The sequence below is a fragment of the Monodon monoceros genome, unplaced genomic scaffold (assembly GCF_005190385.1).
Source record: "Monodon monoceros isolate NGI ecotype Baffin Bay Population unplaced genomic scaffold, NGI_Narwhal_1 Super_Scaffold_1, whole genome shotgun sequence".
In the NCBI taxonomy this organism is placed as follows: Eukaryota; Metazoa; Chordata; class Mammalia; order Artiodactyla; family Monodontidae; genus Monodon; species Monodon monoceros.
Window position 1 is genome coordinate 56,863,227 of NW_021703765.1, and position 26,128 is coordinate 56,889,354.

General features: G+C 45.9%; 1 protein-coding gene across 1 annotated transcript in view; it reads left to right on the top strand.

Annotated features, from left to right (window-relative positions):
- The window catches only part of PTPRM (protein tyrosine phosphatase receptor type M), a 753,002-nt gene that overhangs the window by 695,638 nt on the left and 31,236 nt on the right, over positions 1-26,128 (top strand). Inside the window, exon 22 of the mRNA XM_029226979.1 lies at positions 23,633-23,749. Within this exon, the coding sequence (XP_029082812.1) occupies positions 23,633-23,749 (117 nt within the window). The remainder of the gene's footprint in view (positions 1-23,632; positions 23,750-26,128) is intronic.

A 26,128-nucleotide genomic window follows, 5' to 3' on the forward strand; every position in this document is an offset into this window, starting at 1 on the left:
TAACCTTGATATCAAAACCAGAAAAGGACATAGCAAAAGGGAAAATTATAGATACCACAAATTAGGAAGAAATGAATACACCAACAGATCAAAAAAGAGAGCCCAGATGTTGATGTAGGCATTTGTGGGAAAATGTGTGATTAGTGGGAAAAGCATGAGCTTTTCCATCAATTGAACTGGGACATTTGATTATTCATGTGGACTAAAAAAAAAAGCCCATAAATGAATACTAAATAAAGACCAAAAGTTTTAAACACTTTAAAACTTTTAGAAGGAAATATGGGGGGAAATATTTATGGCCTTTGTTTTAAGAGTGTTTCAAATATACCAAAAGCTCAACACGTTAAGAAAAGGATGGGGAAAATTGACTATTAAAATGTAAAATTTTCTGTAGAATAAAGGATATTAGTAAAGTGACAAGACAAGTAGGGAGAAGCTATGGGCCCCTTATGTAAAGTAGAAAAGCTTACAAAGCACTAGTTTACATACTAACAGTGTAAAAACCATTTCCGTCTCTCAATTCCCTGTCTTCTGGGAGACATCAAGAGCAGGGGAGCTGGCTGAAAGTGGGGCTGGGGGGGAGTCGCTGAGCTCCCCACCACTAACCCCTCACGTGGGCGGTGGAGATGTCATAGCACTTGCTTCATAGGGATCTTGTAAAGATTAAATGAGTTTCTACGTGTCGGGTGGTTAGAGAAGTTCCCACCCCATTCTGAGGACTACGTAAACATAGATATTAATGTAACCCTTACATTTTCTCCAGCAAAGCTAAGACCTACAGTGGTATCTATAAATTACCTTTTTTCACCCCAAATCAGTATTTTGCTATGAAAGCAGTAATGACCACTGGAGAAAAAAAAAAAAATTCAACTGCACCAGAAAGCAAGCTCCTTTCAGGGAGGAGACAACCTTACAAATTTTTGGTCTCTCTCTCCTGGCACTCAGGAAATGCCCAACAAAGTGAATGAATGTGAATTCTTCCCTCTTAGTGTTAGAGAGTAGTTAGCATCTGCTAGGTTAACTGTGAGACAGCTAAGCTAAATATTTTATCTGTTTCTTCCCCTGAAATGTGTGATTCATCCTGAACCTTCACTCGTCTCACAAATACCTGTTGACTGCCCCTAGTATGATAAGGAGCAAGAGAGATGTGGAGACGGCTTTGCACAGCTTTGCTTTCTCAATAACTGTATTCCTTGAAAGTTATTTACCAGGTTTTACATCTTTGCATCGGAGCTCACTTAAAATAATCCCAAGATAAATTATTTTGAAAAGTAGATAATTATTAAAAATAACAACTACTACTGGATTTTTTTAAAATAAAGGCACACGTGTATTTTTTGCTTATTTGAAATTCCAAAGTGTGCTCTCTCAGGACTCAGTGACTGTGTTACCAGCCAGGGTTCTTGGCCTCCTTAATCAATAGAAATTGATAAGAGGCCAGACAAGAAATTCAGGCCAGGCTTTATTGGGGCCTGTGTCGCAGCAGGGGGAAGCGAAAACAAGCAACAGGTTCCCTTGCTTATTCCTGAGGCAGGGCAAGCTGGTTCCTTGTATGGGGTGAGGGTAGGGGTGTGTCCAGGGGTCAGGCCGGAGGCGTGGCTTAGGGGATTTGCCCACCCCTTTGGTGGTGCTGTGTGCAGGGGGCACGTGCCCTGTTTTTGCTCCTGGCTCTTCAGAAGTGGCAGTTGAGTGTTTTGGGTCTTTTTGTATCTTCTGTCCAGAATTTGCCCCAACTGTACATGCACGCAGTTATTTTTAGTCCCTTATAGTTTTTTTGTATTTTGTTGCTTGAAGAGACGTGTGTCCAGGTGCAAGCACTGCAACAAAGGGTCCCAGGTCCCAGGTCCCAGCCTGTCTCAACTAGAGGTGAGCTGTTTTCATATGATAAACGCTCTTCCTTTAAGGAAAAATCAGGACAGCATGGTCTTTGGCTAACAGGTCAAAGGGAGATTGCGCTATAAAATTACTATAGTGAAAAAGCTTCAAACACCAAAGCCCACTGTCTGTTGGACATGGCACCTTTTGCTGGAATGCAAGTTTCATTCCGAGTTACCTGCCTTGGAATAATAGCAAATAAAAAGGCCAGGCAGTGGTGATCTCTGTTCCTTCCATCAGGCACTTGGACCCGTCCCATACAGGGTGGCCACTGTTGATATTTTTGATGGAAACTATTCTTTCTGACAAATAGCCGTGGACACTTCAGCTAACAGTGTGCAGCAGAAGAGGGGAGTCAGGGTTCAAGTTCAGCTATAAATGGAAGCCCACAGGCTCACAGAAATTCAGTAATTTTAGGTCTGGTAAGCCTACTAAAACAAAAAAGCCTTGCAAATCCTTACCCGGTTTGTGGGGATGTGGCAAGCTCTGGAGAGTCCTCCCCTGTTACCATCAGCCTCTTGGACCAACCTGTCTTCAATTAGTAATGCACTTCATGGCATCTGTCCTTGAAATGTCTGGTGTGATTTGGGGATGTTGACAAAAGGTCACATGCCCTTCGGGAAAAAGTCGAATCTTAAACCAGGCTGTTTCCCATTGTTCATCCTGCACATTTGTTGAGAGATGACGTTTCCATTTTCCATGGTTGGAAACAGCAGCAACAAACCACTGAAGAAATGAAAATGACATGGTTTTAATGGGAGCAACTAGCTACTTACCACGTTGAGCGCAAGCACGCAGTGTGTCCTTCATGAATCAGGCATGAGCCCGGGAACGCTGTTTGTTTACACAGACTTGATTCATTAAGTCAGAGCCGGGCAGCTTTCCCCAGATTTCTGCCCTGCAGCGCTCCGCATCAGGCCGCTGTAATTGCTGGTGTTAGAGCCGCTGGGAGGCCTTCCCTGTCACAGCACCTGTGCAGAAGACTCAGACACTGCACTTCCCTCCAGCGGGGTCCCCGGTACATCTGCCAGGACCTGTCATTATCTAAGACTTCCTGGTCACCCCCGTGCGTCCCTCTCAGCCCGTGTGTTGTGGGAAGGGACCCTTGTCAGTTTCCCTGGCACCTGGTGACAGCTGCACACCTGGCATGTAAATTGCGCCGGATGTGCTGTGATTGTTTTCCCTCTTTAATGAACCCGCCCGAGGGACGCTGAGCTCTTTATCCATCGCCTGTTTCCCAGGCACTCCCATTGACACGGTTTCCACGGAGCCTCAGGACTCCGTTGTGTTCTGCTAATTCATCTGCCAAAAGTCTTAGAACCAAATCTGGGGGCCTCCCGAAGGGGATTTTTTCCCACTGGTAATTTAAGCTAATGATTTCTAAACATATTTAGTCAGTTTTATGAAGGCCTCGTTAGAATGTGACTCTTTATTAAAAAGCCAAATGAGGTCTCAGAGTCATGTAGGAAAATTATCGTTGAGCTGCTCTGAATAGTTCTGATAACAGATGATGAAGGCTTTTGGAGCTAGGAGAAGTAGAGACCAGAGATGTTAACCCCCATCAATGTAAGGGATGCGAGGGGGCCACCTAAACAGATGCTTTAAAGGTTGTCATTTACCCAAAGAGGTTGACCTCTAATTCCTTTCACAACGTTTATCACTAAAAGGATAACAAAAGAAAAAAGTTAAAAATGAACACTGTTCGTCAGAATTAGCTGTCAAATTCACGTGCAAGGAAGGTATATTAAGATTTCAAGTGCACCTGTCACATACAACAAAGAACATTTGCTTTTCTACAAAAGCCACCAGATCCAGGATCAATGGAAGAAGCAAGAGAGAGGCAAGATTTTCCCCTTTATAACATGGGGAAATACTGTTTAATAGTAAAAATAACATAGGTAATGCCTAACAGGACAAAATAATAATATTTTTTACAAAATTTCTTAAGTTGTTCCAATTTGTACATGAAAGGGAAGAGACAAATTCTTTTTGAAGACATTGCTGAAATTTTTCTGTCTTGAACTCTCACGATTGCCTTTCATCGATCTTTTTTTAATGAATTAAATATTTAAGATTGACATTTTGTGACCTGGGTAATTATAGCCTTAACTTTTGATGAATTTATACTCATTCAATAAGTATTCCTCTCCGTTTTGATCTACCATCAACCATTTCAGCAGTCATATTAATGTAGCTGATTCAAGCCTTGCCTCTCTCCATAACTTTAATACAAAACTAGGAAAAAAGAGGAAGTCTGCACTGTGGCCTGTGACGATTTCCACCCAGGCCATGCCACATCTCACGTCACCTCCTCCAGCACATCACCCAAGAAATGAGGCCCTAACTGGTCCTGAGCCATCAGCAGCAGGAGAGGGGCCCCCTGCCAGCCCCTCCCTCCACGAAGCCAGATTTCCAGTACAGAAGACTCCGTAGCTGCCCTGTGAACCTTTGAGGTTTTCTCGGCCCAACGATCTCAGGTCCCCTCTGTAAAAAGTTAGAAAATCAACCCAAGAGCCTGATTTGTCTTGTTCACAAACTAACCCAAAAGTGGGCTTTCTGATCCCTTTTCAGCACAATGTATGCAACATTTAATGATACACTTACTGTATCCAAGGCACTAAGAAATACAAAGGTATTTATAATTCACTTGATCCCTTTTCAGCACAATGTATGCAACATTTAATGATACACTTACTGTATCCAAGGCACTAAGAAATACAAAGGTATTTATAATTCACTTGTCCTGGAAGAACATAAACTATGGTATTAGGGAACATTCAAACCATCAGCTATAATACACGTAAGTCAGAGTGATGGTGACCCTAGTGAAGGGACTGAGTCTGCCTAAGGGAATCTCAGAGGACTGCATGGAGGAGGTAGTGAGGAGCTGGACTTAAATGGGAGAAGAGATTTTAAATGGCAGGAATGAGACAGAAACCACTTGAGGGAAAACAGAGAAAGGGGAGTAAATGAAAGATCGGGAAGGAGCGAGTGGTCTGACGCAGGTGGCTGGAGCCCTGATGGGGCGATACTGTGAACCCGGAGGCAGGAGGCTGGTTGAGGTCTTGTCCGTAGGGGTCTGAAATGCCTTTCTAGGAGGGCAAAGGAGGAGCAGGGAGTGGGGGGTGTGCTTGTGTGGTGTACGGAAGGCATGAAGCTGGTGCATCCTATGTCTTAATTAATGTTGTTGAGAGACAGTTCTAGTGGCCGCTAGAGGAAGGTTTAGAAGGGTTACAGAAGGGCATGGAGACAGGGTAGGCCAGAGCAAGACTTGGTGAGGGACGTGGTGGGCTCGGGCTGTGGCAGGGGTGATACCCACCCGGGTCCTTGGACTCTGTAATCAATCGAAATTGATAAGAGGCCAGATGAGGGATCCAAGCAAGGCTTTACTGGGGGGTCGTGCTGCTGCACGAGGGAGAGAAAACAAGAAACAGGTGGCCTTGCTTGCTCCCTGAGGCGGGGCGAGCTGGTCCCTTAAATGGGGTGAGGGTGGGGGCGGATTGGTGGGTGGGGCCAGAGGAGCGGATTAGGTGGTCTGCCCGCCCCCTGGGTGGTGCCGGGTGCTGGGATCAACCCTGCTTTTGCTCCTGGCACCTCAGAAGTGACAGTTGGTTTGTGGCCTTCTTGTATCTTATTGTTCATAATTTGCCCCAACTGCACATGTGCAGTTATTTTTAGTCCCTTACAGTTTCTTCGTATTTTGTTGCTGGAGGAGACATTCGTTCAGGTGCAAGCACTCCAGTAAAGGGTCCCAGGTCCCAGCCTATCTCAGTGGCATTTGGAATTTATGGGAGACACATAATTTGGGTGTTATTTGGGGATGCTGATGGGGGCTTGAATATGGACCCAGATTTCTACCATTGTGACTCGGATTGATGTAAAGGCTATTAACCAAGAATGAGTATCCCTTCCCTTCCCAACCAAGGAAGGAAAGAAGAGCAGTTTTAGTAAAGCCGTAACATGCTTCATCAATGTATTTGGGGCATGCTGAGTTTGAGACTCTGAATGAACAACGTGGGGCTTTCCAGGAAGAGGGATGCGTGAGCTGAAGACACAAACTATGAAATGTGAGCTTCTCCCTTCGTTTACTGAGCATCTACTATGTGCTAGGCTTTGGGCTAGACTGGGGAGGGCAAGATGAAAAGACCTGGCACAATCTAAGAGAAAGACAAGCAAACCAGAAAAGTATGATGTGAAGTGATAACCACTGAAACAGAAGCATGGCATCCTCGGCAGAAAGAGAGAGAAGAGGGCTGAAGACAGCCGTGGAGGACGTCTATATCTAGGGGCGGGGTGGGGGGAGGGGAAGGGCTAGAGATGGAGTCAGATAAGAAGAGCAAGAGAGATGGGGCATAACCACGAGACCCGGAACCGTGACAAGTAAGAGAGGATGCAGGTGAGCAGCGTGAGGGAAGCTGCAGAGAGCGAGGTGCATGGGACTGCAGGGGAGGGTAAGGAACACAGTATATTGAGCACCTGCTCTGTGCCCAGCGTTCCCCTCAGTGATTGAACAAGCCTTCCTTCCTTAATTATCACAGCTGCCCTATGAGATACAAAGAGTCCTGTTTTCAAAATTAATAAACTAAGGCTTAGCGAGGTTAAATGCAGTAGACCCTTGAACAGTGCAGGGGTTAAGGGCACCGACCCTTCGCTCAATTGAAAATCCGCTTGTAGCTTGTAGTCAGCCCTCTGTATATGCGTGGTGTTCCTCCACATCCAAGGTTCCACACCTGTGGACTCGGCCAACCTCAAATCGTATAGTACTGTAGTGCTTGTATTTAGTGAGAAAAAAAAATCTGCTCCTCAGGGGACCCACGCAGTTCAAACCCACGTTGTTCAAGGGTCAGTTGTAATTTGGCAGAGGGCACAGAGTAGAGCTAGAATTTGAGTCTTAGTCTGTCTAGTTCCAAAGCCCAGGCTGTCTCCACAATTCCCCAGGACCTCCCTGTGAACAACTAAGTTTAGTGTTGTTAACCAAAACTTCAGAAACAAGAGACCTGATTGAAATAAAGAGTTTACTGGGGGTTTGTTAGGACTGCAGCCCGGGAGACACTGATTGAAGAAAGACTTGAATTGTGGACTACAAAATGGGGGAGGCTTATAAAAGCAAAACCTGCATGGTTACATGGGCTGTTTATCAAGAATTACAGTCGGAGCTGGAAAGGAGTGAGAGTGCCGATTAAGCAAGGATTGGTTGGGGTCTGAAATGGTTGCATAGTTACAAGAGGGAAACTTGCAGCTGGCAGGTATTGTTTTACAAATGGCTGGTGTCCTTGAGTTTGGTATGGTTCACAGGAAGTTCAGGCTCTCAGTGGTGCAGGGACGTGTCTGAGCCGGGTCTTCAATGGCCACCCACCTCCATCTCTGTTTGCCTGTACTGTGATGGCCCTATTATAATTTCACTTTGTCATCAGTACCTACCAGGTTGCAGTGTGCCATAGAACCAGGACCCCAATGGCCATGGAGTAGTGGCTACACGTGTGATAAAGACATTAGTGTAGCTTGTTCTTGGAGAATTGAATCCAAGGAAAGAGATGAAGCAGCACCTAGAGGGAAGCAGGATCAAGATGTGATGATAGAGGTTGGTGTGTGTGTGTCGGTGTGTGTGTTTGCCGCTGTGTGTCTGTGTGTGTCTCTGTGTGTGCATGTTTGTGTGTGTCTGTGTGTTTGTGTGTGTCTGTGTAGGGTGGATAGGAGCATACCTGGGAGTCTGAAGAGAAGATAGAATTGGAAGCAGAGATTGAAGGTCCAAGAAGAGAAAAGGGAGAGATGATCATACTAAGTGAAGTAAGACAAAGAAAGACAAATATCACATGACATCACTTGTATGTGGAATCTTAAAAAATGACACAAATGAACTTATTGACAAAACAGAAACAGACTCACAGACATAGGAAACAAACTTATGGTTACCAAAGGGGAAAGGGGGAGGGATAAATTAGGAGTTTGGGATTAACAGATACACACTACTATATATAAAATAGATAACCAACAAGGACCTACTGTATAGCACAGGGAACAATACTCAATACTCTGTAATAACCTATATGGGAAAAGAATCTGAAAAGAACAGAAATATATATAGATATGTGGAGATATATAGATACGTATGTGTGTATATAACCGAATCACTTTGCTGTACACCTGAAACTAACACAAATTGTAAATCAACTAGACTTCAATTTAGAAAAAGAAGAGAAAGGGGGAAGGTGACAGAGGAAAATCGCAGAGCGGGTGGGAGGGGACCCCCTCAGGTACCCAGCATATGCTACACACCAGCCAGTGTGTACACACACAAGAGGCTGCGGCTACAAAGGCATTAAGTGTATGCCTGTCCACAGCAATGGGGAGTCAAGCAAGGTGATTAAATCCTATGATTAAGGCTTTGCAGAGTGCTGCTTCAGTAGTTCAGAAAGAAGGTACCTCATCAGACCGGGAGTTGAGGATGGAGGGTTTGTCAGTAAATGCTTCCCAGACAAAGCGGTGCATGGGCCTGAGAGTGGAGGGGCAAATGGGACTGAACCAGCAAAGAAGGCAGGGTGCTCCAGGCAGAGGCAACCACAGGACCCCGAAGGGACACTGCAGCTGTGCTCAGAATGAACGTGGGGAAGGGGGAGAGACTGAGGCTTTGTCATAGAGAGGCAGGTGTGCATGTGAGGAGCAGGGCCTCTTCTTGCGACCAACACAGAGCCCCCGAAGGAGCAGTGAGGGAGCGACGTGGAGAGAGGGTCATGATGGAGATGCTACAGAGAGGAAGCAGTCCCAGGGCAGGGAGAGAGCCACTGGATTTAACAAGGAGAAGGTCACCTTTTGCCTGAGTGGTTCAGAGGGATGACCTCCCAGAGTTCTCTGACTGTATGCAACGGGAATCAACTCAGGCTGATTTAAGCCAAAGGGACATTTGTTGGAAGAGTATTAGGAGCTCAAAATGTTGCTTTGAAGAATAAGACTTGTACACAGACAGGAAAGACGGCAGCAAATCCAGAGGGCCAGTGATCGGAGGGGCCCCACAGCCAGACAGTCTGGCCAGGGTGCAGGGGCTCAGAGGACGGGTGCCAACAATTTCCAGGCTTTTTCACTGTGCTCAGGATTCAAATCACGAGGACAGAGCATCATCTCCCCCCGGTCGGTTCTCGTGCTCATCCCTGGCCATCCTGGGCCCCTAATTGACAAGCCACCCCATGGGAATGAAGTGAGTCTCCAAGAGGAAGTCAAGGATGTATCGGGAAGGATGATGGATGAAATGGATGTTGTGACAGAAAACAGCATGACTCCCTACAGATGGTGAGGATGGAAGGCAGTCCGCAGGGTCGAGGCAGGAGTAGAAAATCAGGAGGTGTAGACTGAGTTTAAACTTGTCAGAAGCCTAGCCAAGAAAGGAAGGGAGAGACATAGGGCTGTAGGCAGAGGAGCGTTTACAATCGAAGGATATTTTACAGGTGGAAGACCTTTGAAAATTGTACGTGTTAAGGAAAGGACCAGGAGAGGGAGGGAGATTGAGCTGTTAGAAAGTGGACAGCTGAGGAGGCAGGAGAGGATGCATCCAGAACACAGGTCTTCAAGTCAGCGGTAGGAGGGGAGACGTCTTTTCCTCTGAGCCTGGAGAACAGAGACAGATCAGGATGCAGGAGAATAAATGTGACAGAAACACACACAACAGATTTGGGAGGGTACCCACTCCGATAACGCAGGTTTCCCGGATGAAGACAGGAGCAAGGCTGTGGCTGAGCAAATAGCCATTTTAGGGCGCCGTCGAGAGCACAAGTGAAGGCTCAGCCAGAGGAGGAGCTGGCGTGCTCCTCTCTGGGGAGAAGGTAAGAGGGAGAAAGACAGAAGCAAGGCTCAGTGGTGGCAGCTGGACCCGGGTGCACGGGGATCCTGGGATCCTGGGAGCCAGAGGCAGCTCCTCCCAGAACTGACTGGGCTGTGAACAGGTGACCACGAGAGGGACGTGATGGTCTTTACCCAGTGAGCTGAGCTGGGAACCAACCAGTTCTCGCCTCCAAGCCTGAGTTCACACATCCCCGACAGGAAGGGAAATTGGCCCAGTGAGCTGTAAAATTCCATGTTTATACGAAGAATATGGCTCTTGGTTGATTACATGTTGGCTCAGAGATCCATTTGAGTAACGGATGCATCACCAGCCCAGATGTGCCGTAATCCACGTGGCCTCAGGACCCCCCGGGCACCCACGGTGTCTGCACTGAGTACCAGCAGCAGGAGAAAGCACAGAGTCTGGGTTTTGTAAAGGGAGTGATTCAGTACAAAGCCATGAGTGTCACTTCCTTGGGAGAGAGCCATCCACTCCTATTTCTTCTGCACTATTATACACGGATTTTGTAGAAGACCTAGAGCAGAACATTGCAGCGTGATTAGGTACCCATGAGACGAATTCTGCGAGGTTCTGTCTGTACATAATTTATGCAGACCGTAAAAGATGCACAGTCTATAATTTATAGACCTTCTTTTGAAAACGATCTAATCTGACTACAGATTTGGAGAGAACATATTCTTTTCAAAACTTCTCAAAATTGCCTATAACAATCCACTGGTTTATCAACTGGCATATCAAGCAATCTTACCTTCTGAGCACATTTCCATCTTTTTAACCGATGCTCAGCAATACCGCCTCTGAGGCAGGCAGCAGGAAGGGGGTCTTCGGGGGAAATGTGGCCCCTTGCAATCATTTAATAAAGATATCCATGCCCAGCCCATCGTGTTCTGTGTAACCCCATGTGTGATTTTTGCATCTGGAAGAAGATCCCCTTGTGCACAGAAATAGTTACTTTACGCCCAAAAAGTTAATAAAGAATCATCACCATCACTTAATGTTCATTAATCCAATTTGGATAACCAGTCTGTTTAACTGCAAGGTAAACTGTGGTATAAAGGATATGCACAAACAGATACCATTGTGAAACAACTTCGTTTAACTAGGAAACACTTCACTGCCTACTAATTTGGGTGGCAATTGTGAAAAATAGGAGACTAAAGGAAAACAGATCCTCTCAGAATAAAGCAAGGAGAAAACCACGGACCTTTCTTCTTCAGTCTCCCTGAAGGTCTATCAAATATTTTACATTAAACGCTCAGTACTGCCTTTTTATTTTTTTATTTTATCGAAGTATAGTTGATTTACAATGTTGTGTTAATTTCTGCTGTACAGCAAATGGTTCAGTTATACATATGCATATTCATTTTCATATTCTTTTCCATTATGATTTATCCCAGGATATTGAATATAGTTCCCTGTGCTATACAGTAGGACCTTGTTGTTTATCCAGTCTATATATAATAGTTTGCATCTGCTAATCCCAGACTCCCAACTCATACCCCCAGCTCCCTCCCCCTTGGCAACCACAAGTCTGTTCTCTATGTCTATGAGTCTGTTTCTGTTTCGCTAAGTACTGCATTTTAAAGCTCAAGTAATGAGGCTTCTTATAGAAAATGTATCTGTAATGCTAACCCCAACTTCTGTAACCTTTATTCTCATGGTGTCCCTGCAAATAAGCGTGTGTGTGTGTGTGTGTGTGTGTGTGTGTGTGTGTGTGTGTACATGCATGCGTTTTTTTAAGGCTAGCTATTCCCCTCCCTCACACTTGCTTACATGGGTAACCAGACTAGATCTCTCTCACAACTTCTGCACTCCCTGTACTTGATAAAAGGTTCTTCCCAAATGTACGCATCACACACAGACACACACACACACACACACACACACTCTCTCTCTCCTGCTCACACATACTTACCTCAGTTTCAGAAATGTTGTTTGCCTTGTCAGGAACAGCAGACTGTTTGTTCTAAGTGCAGACCATTGTCTCTTTTTTCCTGAATTCTGCGTGAGTTGACACAGTGAATTAATGAATTTCCTGGGGTGGAGGCAGGACCAGTCATACCTTTTTCTCACAGGCTCTGTTTCTCTGCCGTTGCCATTGTTGGACACCTTAACCCCTTGGAGTCTGTCCACCACTCCTGTGACTTTACTGAGGCACCTGCAGCCAGTTCAGATGCGGTGCTCAAGTGACCTCGTACCCTGCTGTAGGTGAGGCCAGGGAAGCAGAAGAGAGGCGCCCACCTTCAAAACATTCACCCTCCAGTTATAGAGGAGGACACACCATCAGGTACAAGAAGGAACTAAACACCCTTGGGGACCGTTCTGCCCTCCCAGACCACAGGCCTCCGAGAGCAAAGACTAGGGTATGTCATCTGTGAATCCCAGAGGGTCAGACACATAGAAAGTATTAGGAAGTTCTCAGTGAATGTTTCTGAAGAGGTGGAAGAATAATTACAAAGGAACAGATAAGCTGGTGCAAGATAACGACTCATACAAGGGAAACTTCTGTTCACTGCTCCCCTTCGCCTGGTTCTTCCACTCGGGAGAACAGACTGCAGGTGCAAGCCACCCGTGTGTGTGTGACGTGGTCCCCTGGGCGCCAGTGAGGATCACGACAGCTCTGTTTGTGACGACAGAGAGGAGGCTACATTTGGCCTCCCCAGTCAACCCTTTGGTATGATGTTCTTGGTAACTCAGCCCAATCCATCCTGTCCCTTTAACAGAAGGCAAAGTCATTTTTACTCAAAGATAGATGAATTATAAATTAGGCTTCTTAGAGGATTCTTTCTGTGTGGTGAGCCAGCTGATGCTTTCTTATGGGCCATCTCTCATATGGCTAGGATTGAAACATGTTTGCAGGTCTGAATAACAGGTGTTTCCCAGAACTCACTCTCCTGGCCCCCCAGGTAGTGCTAGCTGAGTGCAGATCAGCTGTTCAGTATTCTCCAGCTGCACCCACGGAGGTGACTGTCGGGTGCCCACATTCATGGTCACCACCGTCAAGCCCCGTCGCTTGCCTCCTGCAGACACTTGTGCCGCTTGGCCATCGGTGCCCGGCCGGGGAACATCCTCGTCTTCATCTGGGTCTGGGCTTCCTGTGTATCCACCCCTCTACTGGCCTGGGCTGGGATCCTCACTGGCTCACTCTGTCGCCTCTCACTTTACCTGCCATGTCTCTGGGGTGCATGTAGGTGGTCACCTGCCTTAGTGTCGTGAAGCGCTTAAGAGGGCAGGGGCCTGGACGCGGCAGATGGACAGGTGCGCTGGGACAGACGCATCACAGCCCCTGTTGCACGGGTACCTTCCCGGGCCACATACATCTGTAATTTCTTGGCAGTAGAATCGGATGCAATATGGGATGGTCTCCAAGCTGCCAGAGCCCCTCTTTTGCTCCACTCACATCACTTGAAAATTGAGTTCTCTGGGAACTCCCTGGCGGTCCAGTGGTTAGGACTCTGCGCATTCACTGCCAGGACCCGGATTCAATCCCTGGTTGGGCAACTTAGATCCCGCAAGCCGCACAGCATGGCCAAAAAAAAAAAAGAAAAAAGTAACTTGAGCTTTCCCCCCTCTTTGCACACTGCGGGTATATCCTATCCTTGAATAACTTGTTGAAAACCGTAAATGATGTCCTATCTTGAATGCAGAATTATTTTTTTCCTTCTCTGAGCTTTCCAAGTCTGCTGACCTCATCTTCTGAGGCCTTGCCCTGCCTTCTCCTGAAGGCTTGGGGTTATCTGGCTAAGGAAATAGGTGAGTAAATGCTGGGGACCTCTTAGGAGAAGAGGGCCAAAGAGGCAAAATAATGCAGCGAGCAGGGTTACAGTCTGTATACAACTGCTCTCAGATTCACCGAGTGACAAGACATCAGTACGTCTACATTCCTTTCACTAATTAAGGGATTTCAGTAAAGTAGGGTTCAATTCAGTTGGCTAACAGAACACCAGAATTCACTGCCTCGGAACTTCTCCTCTCAAAATACCTGCCGTGTTTACGACCAGATCAGGACAACGGTTTACGGCTTAAGCCACTGCCCCATTTCTCTGGGACCAGGTTTCCAGCAATGAGAACGTGGGACAACTCTGGACACTTCTCTGATATAAAATCCAACCAAAGAACCCCCTTCACACCTGACAAGGAGGTGTGGACTACATTGCTTCCTCATCCTGTAAACCTCAGGATTAAGGAATATGCATTTGGGTAATTATTTGAAAATTGCAGAGGTGCTGCTGGATTACAGAAGTGGACTGACCTCATAGCCAGGAGATGAGTTAACTAGTAGGGATTTCACTGGATTACTCACTGGGAAGTAAAAAGAGATAGAGTCTGAAAGGAAAGAGCTGAAGGGAACCGTGACATGTAGTGGAGAATTAGCCCACAGAAGGGAATAAATATGAAGAGTATGGGAGGAAATAGATATTTCAAAAGCCGACATTGGGTTCACCTCTTTTAGCTTCAGACTGTCTACTTTTGAAATAGAAACAGAACCTTATCACTGAAAATCCTGGACAGACAGAGAAGTCTTTGTTCTAGAAAAGGATGGTACAGTCATCACCTCACCAAAGATAGATTCTTTTCTGATGTTGTTGGGTGGAGAATCCAATATCAAGAGTGAATTTGTAGGAGTTTTAATCCATTCAACTGGTTGAATCACATACATCCCAAACCCAGGACTATTTATATGAGGTTCAGTCAACAATTAAGCAGGCCATCTATTTGTGTCACTATATTCTTCGACGTCTTTGCTGTGTTTAGCAGTTCCTGTGATAATCGAGGGAAGAGGGTTACAGAACAGGTGAGGATATTGAGACCCAGGGAGGCCGGGGCCTTTTCTAAGTTCCTCTTTTTTGCTTCTGACCCCTGGAGCCATTTACCTCCCCCCAAAAGATTAACTGGGACAAGTCTGCACCTCAGACTACCTCAAGGGATTTAGCCCAGATTCGTGTTTCTGAAACTCAAGTTCATTGTCTCTCCCATCCTGGTAGAGACCATCAAGTGTGAGCTCTTATAATCAGTAGAGCACCTGGTGCTCTACACCGTGAGCTGTTCCCTTCTTAGTAATAGAGATGCTGACATGAAGCAAAGATGGCAGCCAGTGGACATTCTCTGATGCGATGGGTCTTCAGACCTCGCAGTGACTCTGTGATGTGAGCGCTGTTGTTATCTCCACTTCCCAGATAATACACTGAAGCTTCCAGAGGTTAAGAAATTACTCCAAGGTCATGCAGCTAGTAACTGGCAGCCTGTGACTGGAACTGCAGAACCTCCCTCCTGCGCACTAAGCTATATGGCTTCCAAAGAACTTCATTCTAGAGTCATGAAATCGATTTCCCAGACCTGGAATAATTTTAATAGCCATGTGGTCTACTGTCCTCTTTTTTTGCACATAGGGTGCTGAGGACCAAAAAGGGTCTGTGACCTGCACAAGGTCACACAGCTAGAATCAGCCTCGAGCCCTCCTGCGTGCCCACCAGGCCTCTCCTGCCACACCACGCTGCGCCATCACTAAATGCGAGTTTTTAAGAGAACCTTCTTTATCAGTGGTCCTTAAAAGTAAAATGTTACCCCCTACCAAGAAGAATGTCCGCCTGTGTGTGTGGCGTTTAAAGAACATTTCCAGGTCTGTAACTAACTAAGCCAGAGAGGTCACATCCTGGAAACCTGGGGGATGTGGAAGGCACAGTCCCTGAGCTCACCTGCTCTAAGGAGCCACAGGTGTATCCGTCGTGGTGTGCAGCGTCTGCTCAGCAGCTGGTAACAGAGGTGCCTGACACACATACCCAGGCGATCGACTGCTCCCAGCCCACACCCATACACTCACACACACACATCCCAGCATCCAGTGTGTCCTTGGCACCTAGCAGCCCAGCTGGCAGGGCAGCTGGCTCGGCTGCACAGAGCCGCACGGTGGTTCCAGGGGTTGTGTACACTCACAAAAAGGAACGAGTGCCCTTTACAAATGTGGGTTGTACAGAAATCCATGTCCTGCGTGCCCCCCCACTTTTCGAACACACACTTTCTACCCCAAGACTGTTCCTCTTATTTTAAAACACAGCACCAGGAAGGTCCACCAGGATAGTGTCAGAAGCAGCTGGAAATCATGCAACAGGGACTGTCTCCTACTGAGGTCGGGAGAATCCCATCCCTCCAGCCCCCCCACCCCGTCCCCCCATCAGGGACTCGGGACTACTCCCGGAGATGCCCCCCGCCAACTTCGTCAATCCACAGTGCCCTCCCCCTTCCACCACCCTGGGAGCCTGCGCTTCATCTTTCTGGTCTCATCTGTCACGTGGTCTCCCTTGTGAAGCTTTGGGTCTCTTCCTTTAGATTTAACGTTCTTCTTTCTACCTTCCAATAGCAGTTTTGGTTTTGCTAATTTTACTGCTGCTAAGCATGATCTAAGAGCTTTACAAGCAAGAATGTAGTTAATCTTTCTAAAACCATTATTATTATCCCCATCTTAAAACTGAAAAATGGAGGCACTGAGAGGTTAAGTGACGTGCCTGAGGTCACACAGCTCATTAGTGGGGCCACGCTTTGAACCCAGACAGCGTGGCTCTGGGGGATGTGCTGTGACCACTGAGCTGCCTCCTTCTGCCCTGGGTCAGGTCGGTTATTTCCACACCAGCCTCTTCACCAGCGTTAGACTCATTCCTCTCTCCTCTCAGTGCCCCAGCCGTGCCGGGCCTAGTCTCTGCTCATCATGGCCTTTGGGGCTGTCTGGACGGGAGGACAGTCTGGACACCGCTGCCCTGAGCACAGACAGAGGCATCACGACACTGCAGCTGTGGTGGGGAGCCCTCAAAGCTCCCCAGTCTGCCTCAGCCTCCCCACTTCAGATGATGGATATAAATAGGGATGGGTCTGTGACCCACACAGAGACAACAGTTAAAAAACTTTAGAGGACTGCAGTCCTGCTGATCTAAATTGTTACCCTGATACATGGGGAGACTGCCATTGAGAGAAAATACGGAACCTTCTTCTCAAAGATACGTCAGATATCTCTCTAAGAAATGTCCCCTCTGATGGACCTCAGGAGATGTATATATATATGTATGTATATATAACATATAGATGTGTATGTATGTATTATGTATACACATGTATGTGTATATTATATTATATATGTTATATATAATATATGATATATATACACACATATGTATATTGTATATAATATATATGTGTATATATAATATGTATATATAATATATATGTTGTCATAATGTTGTCATTGCTCAAAAGATTTCTGAATGTCTTCTTTCAGAATCATCTTTAGACTGTGTGACACACATTTTCATTGTCCTCAATGGTGGCAAATCTCCCTCTATTAGCAGGACGACTTAAATTTAGGGAATGGCTAAAAGTCAAGGCCAGTCTATTGAATAAGGTGGGGAACAAGCAGCCTGGGTAAACGTGTTTCTTCAAAGGGCTGATGCTCTGTGACCTACCTGGGTAGGACCCTTGTCATCCATGTGCGGTCAGAGAGAAAAGCAGCAAGACATTTCTCGGGAGTTCTGCAAGATGACACTTAGAATTCCACAGGAGGCTTCAGGCCATATATTTCTTTACAGCAGATGAAAACAAATGTGATGGATATGGATATGACCTTGTGCATATTATAAGTATTATGTGTCCATTAATTAATAGATGCTATTGGAAGACCAGATAGAAAACCAGAAGCCCTGTGGGGGGAACTTTAGGCAGGAGCCTGAAGGTGAGAAAGAGGGATTTGCTGGTGCCATGAAGTGATTCCTCCAAATTCACACTATCCAGACCTCCAGCAGTTCCTGACTTCATGCCAGTTTTGAAACAGCCTTCAAGGATATTGCCCAAAGGAGGCCCCAGGGCCCAGATGAAGCAGGTTTGGAAGGGAGGAGCTAGGAACCTACAATAAGCCAGGTACTTATGCAGAACTTTTATATAGACTGTGTCACTTACTCTTCAAAATCTCCCTTAAAAAAAAATCAGTGCTATTATCCCATATTATTCACGAGAACACTGAGGCTCAGAGGATACGCGTCACCGGCTGTAACACCACAAGTTAACAAGATAAAAGCCAGTGCACATGTGTCTTACTTCATCATGCTGGGACCAAAGCAATCCGCATTTTCAGGATATTTAAATGAGTGAATGTTTTCATTGCTGTGAGAGTTCTGTTAAAAAAAAAAAAAATGTAGCAATAGATCTGTTCTCTTGGAAGCCTCGTTAGCAGCTGCTCTTGGCTGGGGCCCTTTATGGTCACTGTGCTTCCCAGCAGTGTTTTTGCTCTTGCCAACCAGCGGCTCCAGCAAAGCCGCAGTCAGCTATTAATAGAACTGTGGTCACTGTCTCTTCCGATGTCTCCTTTCAGAAAAAGAAAGAGTCTGCTGAAAACCCTTTGCAAACCAAAACTTGTACCAGTGCCTTTGTCTTTTTCCTGCCTTCCACCTCCTTGTCGGTTGTGTCTATTAGATGGTGCAGTGGTACCCGCAGTTGAAGGGCTGACATTTAATCGCTTAACCCTTCGTGATCATGGGCTTCTTAGCAAAATGAGTCCTTGGGCCCAGGCACAGAGCACAGAAGCAGACCTTCACGTTCTACCCCAGCCCCCTTCCTGCCAACCAGAGAGTTGGTGATACAGGAGCATCCACGGAAACCTAGCCATCTGTGATCAGGCATACAGAAGAAGGATGCTTTCAGCGTGTGCTTCTGTTCTTCCTGCCCGTCTCCCCCTCATACCCTCACTCACGCCAAGAGGCCAGGCAGCTAAAGTCATTTCAAGCCTTCCTATTCGGTATCTGTTCCTGAAGCTGGGCCTGGCGAGACTGAAGGAAGCATAATTGACCCTCAACTTCCTCCTCCAAAGACCCCTGTGCTTGGGGCCTGTCCACAGCTTCTCCACCGCCACCATCCAGCTCATCCCCTGGAGTGTCACTCTTGGCCCCTGGGCCGACCTTTCGTTTCCTCCTTTCAGGACACAAGCCGGGGAGAGAATGAAGGGGAAGGAGACCGGCCCTGGCCCCTGCTGGCTCTCCCCTCAGGCCAGCCACTGGTGAGGCCACAGTTGCAAGAACCCAGTGATTCCAAAGCAAAATCCAAGCGTGAAAGTCTATGTCTGGCATTCGTGATGATCTGGAAAAGGAAACTGTTTGGAAACTGTCTCTGTGGCTCCTCACGGCTCTACTGGATGTGATTCTCCTCCGCAAGTCAGGACACCCTTTCCTAGTTTCTGTTGGGCGTTAATCAAACCCCCTGGTGAGAGAGTGGACTTGCCCACCAGTGCCCCGAATAGGTGTGCAGGAAAGAGGGACAGAGAACACACCGGAATTTCCTTGGCTTCTGCATATGTTTCCCCAGCAGAGAGCTGGCACAGCACTCAACACTCTGCTCTCCCCTCTCCCTGCACCAGGAAACCCAGCTTCACCTCTTCAGGCATTCAGGGGGATCTGTGCCCTCTGACTGCCTGTGGTCACCTCCAGTCCAGATCACCACAAAACTATCATCATAATAAAATTAAGAATTTCCATTGGTTGGGGGGGATACTCACAGTGAACCTGCTCTAGGGCAGATGTTATCACTCAGTCCAGTGGGTCCCAAACACATCTGCACTTTGGAGTCGCCTGGGGGCTATAAGAAATTACGGATGCCCGTGTCTTACCCAGAAATTATGACTTTTTAAATTAATTTTTATTGGAGTATAATTGATTTACAATGTTGTGTTAGTTTCAGGTATACAGCAAAGTGAATCAGTTATACATATACATGTATCCACTCTTTTTTAGATTCTTTTCCCACATAGGCCATTACAGAGTATCGAGTAGTGTTCCCTGTGCTATACAGTAGGTCCTTATTAGTTATCTATTTATATATAGTAGTGTGTATATGTCAATCCCAATCTCCCAATTTATCCCTCCCCGCCTTACCCCCGGTAACCATAAGTTTGTTTTCTATGTTTGTGACTTTATTTCTGTTTTGTAAATAAGTTCATTTGTGCCATTTTTTTAGATTACACATATAAGTGATATCGTATGGTATTTGTCTTTCTCTGTCTGACTTCACTCAGTACGACAATCTCTAGGTCCATCCATGTCACTGCAAATGGTGTTATTTTGTTCTTTTTATGGCTGAGTAATATTCCACTGTATATAAGTACCACATCTTCTTTATCCATTCATCTGTTGATGGACACTTAGGTTGCTTTCTTGCCTTGGCTATTGTAAATAGTGCTGCAATGAACATTGGGGAGCATGTATCTTTTCAAATTATGGTTTTCTCCGGATCTATGCCCAGGAGCGGGATTGCTAGATCATATGGCAACTCTAGTTTTTTAAGGAACCTCCATACTGTTCTCCATAGTGGCTGTCCCAGTTTACATTCCCACCAACAGTGTAGGAGAGTTCCCTTTTCTCCACACCCCCTCCAGCATTTATTGTTTGTAGATTTTTTGACGGTGGCCATTCTGACCAGTGTGAGGTGATACCTCATTGTGGTTTCGATTTGCATTAAAAATGATGATTTAATTGGCCTGGAGTGTGGCCGAGGCTTTGGAATTTAATACCCCCCCCCAGATGATTCTAACATGCGAATTTGGAAACCCCTGCCTTAACCTTAGAGCCCTCTGAGATAGAATAAAAACCACCCTCTGCAGATGAAGGACCTGAGATTAAGCAAACCTGAGTGACTCACCCAGGCTCACCGCAGCCTTAAGGAGAGAGCCAGCCTCTGTAGTCAGGCTGTCGTCTACATCCTTGCTTCTCAAAGTGTGGTCCGCAGACCAGCAGCATCACCTGGGAGCTTGTCCTAAATGCAAATTCTGGAACCACACATATCCAGACCTACTGATCAGAAACTCTGGGGTGGGGCCCAGCACTTGTCACAGGCCTCCAGGATTGTCTGACGCCTGCTGAAGTTTGAGAACCACTGCTACAGAGACATCAAGGTGCCCCGAAGGTCACAGTAACGTGCAGCCAGCCTGGGGAGCTAGATGTGGCCACCCCCTGGCGACCCCTGCACCTGGAAGGCGCTTTCTGCCGCCACCGCCAGGGGGCGCCCAGCTGCACCCGGGAGGTTGGGGGATGGCAGAGCCGGCGGGAGGGCCCGGCAGGGTCAAGATCCCTGGGAACCGAGCTGGCCCAAGGGAACTGGAAGAACAGTACCCAAGAGAAGCTCTAAGCCTTTGGTACATTGCAGAGGCTTTTGGTTTCCCTGACTCCCAGGCATTGAAGCCTCCACACCCGTAGTTACTGAAACTTTGGGGATGGGGAGGGTAAAGACTCTAAAAGAGAAGAATAGGTGACTATACACTATGTCCTACAGCAATCACATTCTAATAAGACACTTTTATTAGACAAGGTATACCTAGTTAACGTAGGTTAACTTTGTAATTTTTGGAGAAATACACAGATTTTTGACTTATGTGTTCATTCCATTGAGAATTGTTTAATTTTTCTTTTCGGCCGCGTGGTATGCGGGATCATAGTTCCCCAACCAGGGATGGAACCCCGTGCCCCCTGCAGTGGAAGCGCGGAATCCTAACCACTGGACTGCCAGGGAATTCCTGAGAATTGTTTAATTTTAAAAGTGCATGTATATACTCTATTCGTAGTTTTGTATCTATCCACACCCCTCTGCTTGCATGATTGAAGTCACAAAAAGGTAAAAGCAAGTCCCCTAAAATAGAGGAGACTTTGGTATGTGCCATATAAGCATCTTTGTTAATTACCATTGTGAAAGTAATTAGACATTGTATGAGTGAAATTAGGGTTGTTATCAAATTAGACATCACAAATATGCATGATCTGCTCAGACTCACTTTACATCTAGGAAAAGAACTGGAGAAATTATAGATCTCTGTTATTCTGGAATATTTTAGATCTGGCACAGGTATCCATGATATAAATCTTTGAAATATGGGTAAGTCAAAATATTTATAAATGATTATCCTTTATAAAGTCACAGATAATGTTCCCATGAGGGGGAAAAAAAAGATTCCCTAAGGAAGCTAAAAATTTAATGAGGGCAGGGACCATCGTTTTTTTTTTTTGGTTTTTTTTTTTTTTTTTTTTTTTTTTTGGCTGCATTGGGTCTTTGTTTCTGTGTGAGGGCTTTCTCTAGTTGCAGCGAGCGGGGGCCACTCTTCATTGCAGTGCGTGGGCCTCTCACTATCGCGGCTTCTCTTGTTGCGGAGCACAGGCTCCAGACATGCAGGCTCAGTAGTTGTGGCTCACGAGCCCAGTTGCTCTGCGGCATGTGGGATCTTCCCAGACCAGGGCTCGAACCCGTGTCCCCTGCATTGGCAGGCAGATTCTTAACCACTGCACCACCAGGGAAGCCCCCAAGGGACCACCTTTGTCTTGTGCTGCACTGTATCTCCAATTCCTGATGTTTCTGGCTTACATCTTCCCAAGTAAAGGTGATAAGGCTTACCTAGAACGGCACTGAATTGGCCGCCAGAAAGTTTCATGAGGAAGCAGCTAAGGTAACAACCAGCCTGCACCACACCAGAAACACGGGTGTACCAAGGTGTTTGGCGTTCTGGGAAAGGCCACCCCAGTCCATATTTCTTTTTGTAAATTTTCCCAACCTGGGATTGTCCTTCCTACGATGATCCTATGCTTGTCTCCATGAAATTCAGTTTTACATGTACCTATTGCATATTTTCTGTGTATGGGACACATACCGGATTTGCTGGTTGTGCAGAAATAAGCAATTGAAAGCCCTTTGCATGCTGGCAGGTAATAAGCAGGTATAACGTGGTGTCAGAAGGGTGTCATACTAGCAGAACTGGCACATCTTAGCAGAGCACCAACAGAGAGCATCCATGGAGAAAAGACTTTGAAGGGGTGTGGCATTTGAGATATTCTTTGAAGAATGGATAAAATGTTCAGCTAGATAAAATATCTGAGTGGGAGGAGAGCATCCTGAACAGAAGGAATGGTATGTGTAGGAGTCTGGACCATGAGGTCTGCTTGGGGATCAGGCAAACCACTTGTCTCTGAACATAAAATATATGTGGTTAGAAAGGAGAGCAGTGAAAAAAAAAAAAAAAAAAAGGATGAAGATGCTAATTGTATCCAAATACAAAAAAGATCTTTACCTGCCAGGCCGAAGTTAATTTCTACTTAATTTCACGGGCAGTGGTTGGAAATGGATGTTTACTGAGCAGAGCAAGTCAGTGCCATTGGGATCGCACTTGGAAGGGTTTTTGCAGCTACTGGTGTGGAGGGGATGCAGGAAGTTACCAGAGCCTGAAGATGGTGGCGGAGGGAATAAAACTTTGGAAAACATATTTGAGAGATATTTCAAAAGCTTCTTAGACTTCGCCATTGGTTGGGTTTTGGAGAAGGATTGCCAGGTTTTGTGCCTGGGTGACTGAGGAAATCTTAGTCATTAACATAGGGAGTTCACCGGGTTTTGTGTATTGAATTTACTTATACTAAAATGAATCTGTAATTCTAACTTGAGGAAAACACATAGCTACTACCTTCTTCAGGAAAAAAAAAAAAAAACGTCTTATCTTTACTTTGGGCCCTGATTTCCTGCTCAGTCCTCCTCAAAAATGTTCGATCAGTTCCTGAAACTAGAAGAAATTTAAAGTTCAGAGGAGCTAAAATACTGCAAGCTAACTTTTATAGTTTATTTTTCCAGGCCATTCCTGAGTAGAGATAGACAGGAAATGAATGGTTACTGTAACTGAGATGTTTGTAGCATAAATACAATTTGTTAACTTTAGACCATTTTCCTAGGTTTTATTCCTCCCATAACTCAAATTGTGTTTTATTCTGGGGAGAGAAAAAAATATATAGGTGATCTAAAAAAATAAAGGTTAAGCTGTACTGATTTTGTGTGCAAATTGTATCCTATAAATTGTACTGTGACCCGTCATTTGGAGAACTCCAAAAAAAAAACCCTAAATCTTCATTTCCTTTGTGTTTTCTAAAGGTCAAATGCTGCAAATACTGGCCAGATGACACAGAGATCTACAAAGACATTAAAGTCACCCTAATAGAAACAGAGCTACTGGCAGAATATGTGATAAGAACATTTGCTGTTGAAAAGGTAAGTTTTCACACTGCTTTGAAAAGCTTTGGTCAGACATTAGTGATACCAGCCTCATTAAGTTATCTGGGATAATTCATACGTGGTCACACCTGAATGCAGGTAGGCTCTATCCAGTGATTTCTCAAGATTGCATCTTGCCCTGTGATTCTGTAATAGCTCAGTTCCGTCTTTGAAGCAAATCATTCCCATTTCATGAAAATCTGTGTTTTGCAACTAAACCAAAAGATACACCTATCTGTCTACTTCCTTTTTCTTTTTAACCTGATTGATATTGTTCAGCTCATCTCTCTGTCCTTGTTCAGAGGCAGTTCAATAAATGTCCTTCATGATGTATGTCCATTTGGGTTTCCCAGTGTTGAGTTCGTATCGGTGTGGAGACACAGGTCCTAACTCCTCCTGGATCCCCTCCACCTCCTTGAGGCTTTTCCAGCCTATGGTTTAATATGGACTGATGGATTTTCCAGGTGGAAGCTTCTACCTGGAAACACACATAAGTAGACCTGGGACGCTCTTGCATGAACCAGCGCTTCCATCCATTCACTCCCATGCTGGTTTCAGCCCTCGGGCCCTGCGGGTGTGGGGTCCTGAATGCTGTGCTCTGTCCCACGGCCTCATCCCACATGCATGGATGGGACTGCTGCTCTGTGCCTTCTCCACAGGGCGTAACGGGGAATCTCCTTACTCCCCCTCTTTCTGCTGACATAGGGAGGGGCCGGAAGCGAAGCAAACTGCAGTCCATCCAGAGAAGTGTCACAGGTAGGCTGTGGGGGGTAGTGGAGGTGATGTGGCTGGCAAACGCTCTGCCTTCCTGTCCTCACCTTGCCTTCGAAGAAGGGGACCCACGGTTTTGTCTCTGAGGTCCCCCGGCTTCTGTCCACGGCTGAGCCTTACACTGGATGTGGCGATGCCGGCATGAATTTACCAGTGGCGGGTGCCCTTGCAGGCCCCGGGTTGTAAGTGGACCAGGGCGGTTGGCTCCCAGCCCTCCCCCCTACTTCTCACTGCATCTCAATGCACTTTCTGGATTAACAAGACCAGTTTTAGGAAATGAGGAAATTGCAGCGTTTGCTTACTGGCTCATTTACCCTGATTTTTTCAACTACCTCTCCTGGTTTTCAAATCCCTATTTGTCATACAATCACAAGGCTGAAGAGACTTTCATTTATTTTAATCTGTTTCTCAAACTATTTAGCTTTTTTTTTTTTTTTCCCTCAGCCTGTCTTTTTTAATAAGCAGGCAGGAGGCTTAGAGACTTCAAACAACGTGGAGTTCTGGCTGACTCAATTCTTCAAGTTCTGAACCTCACACTTTGATGTCGGGTTTTTCCCTTCTTAGGCAGGATTGGGGGAAAAAAAAAAAAACATATGGAGGATTTTTGTATGGCTCTTGGCAAGAGCCCTCATGAATAACTGCATTGAAAAAGATAGTGATAAAAGACCCAGAATATTTTCTTCTTTAAAACAAAAAAAGCATCCAAAAGCCGTCACTTAAACATAGAGTTCTTTGAACAATAGTCAGCTCTCTAATAAGCTGAAAATGCATCTCTGTGGCTAAAGGAAGGATTTGTTTGTCTTTTTAGCCTTTTTTTAACCTCTTAGTGTTCTCGGCTACATCCCCAGCTGCACAGAAATGTTCCTGAAATACCCAGTTATTTAGTCCTCAGGCGAGCAGCAAAGAGGTAGTGGGAGGAAGGAAAGCATGAGGAGCTTGTTAGAGCGTTTGGGGAAATCAAAATGACATGTTGCCGGATTTTCTAACGGGGCAATTGGAATCTCTGAGGAAAACAAATCATTAGTACGTCTGTGGAGCACTTCTTGTAGGTTTTAAACTTCCTCATTAGAAAGGAAACTTAAAAAAAAAATAAAACAGCCAAGTGAAGTGTATACTTTGAGAGTCCTCCAATTCGGATTCTATTTTGAGAGTATTCGCATCAGGGGACCTAAAGGTGAAAAATGGGTTTGGGCTCCGTTCTGCAAACAAGCAGGCAGGTTTGGAGCCTGAAACTGGTCAGTTCCTGTTTTGCATGGGACGGTCATCCTTCCTTTCCCCTGTAGCTGGTGACTCCAAAAGCTGAACAGCTTTTAAATAACAAAGTGCCCATCGTGGCAGGAGGAAGACAGCTGAAAAGTTTCTGTGGATCTAGGTGACTCTACCCCTGCCACAGCTGGCAGAAAGGAAGCCGGCGATGGACACCAAGTTCTCTCTGCCTAGGAGGTGCCTGGGGCTCAGAGAGGCAGGGATATGGTCCTGAATCTGCAAGACAGAGCATGTGCCTAGGGATTCATCCATCCACACATATTTATCAAGCGCCCGCTCTGGGCTAAGCACTAGTGTTTGCCGTGGTGGGTCTTCCTTCCCAGCTATTACAAGGAAAAG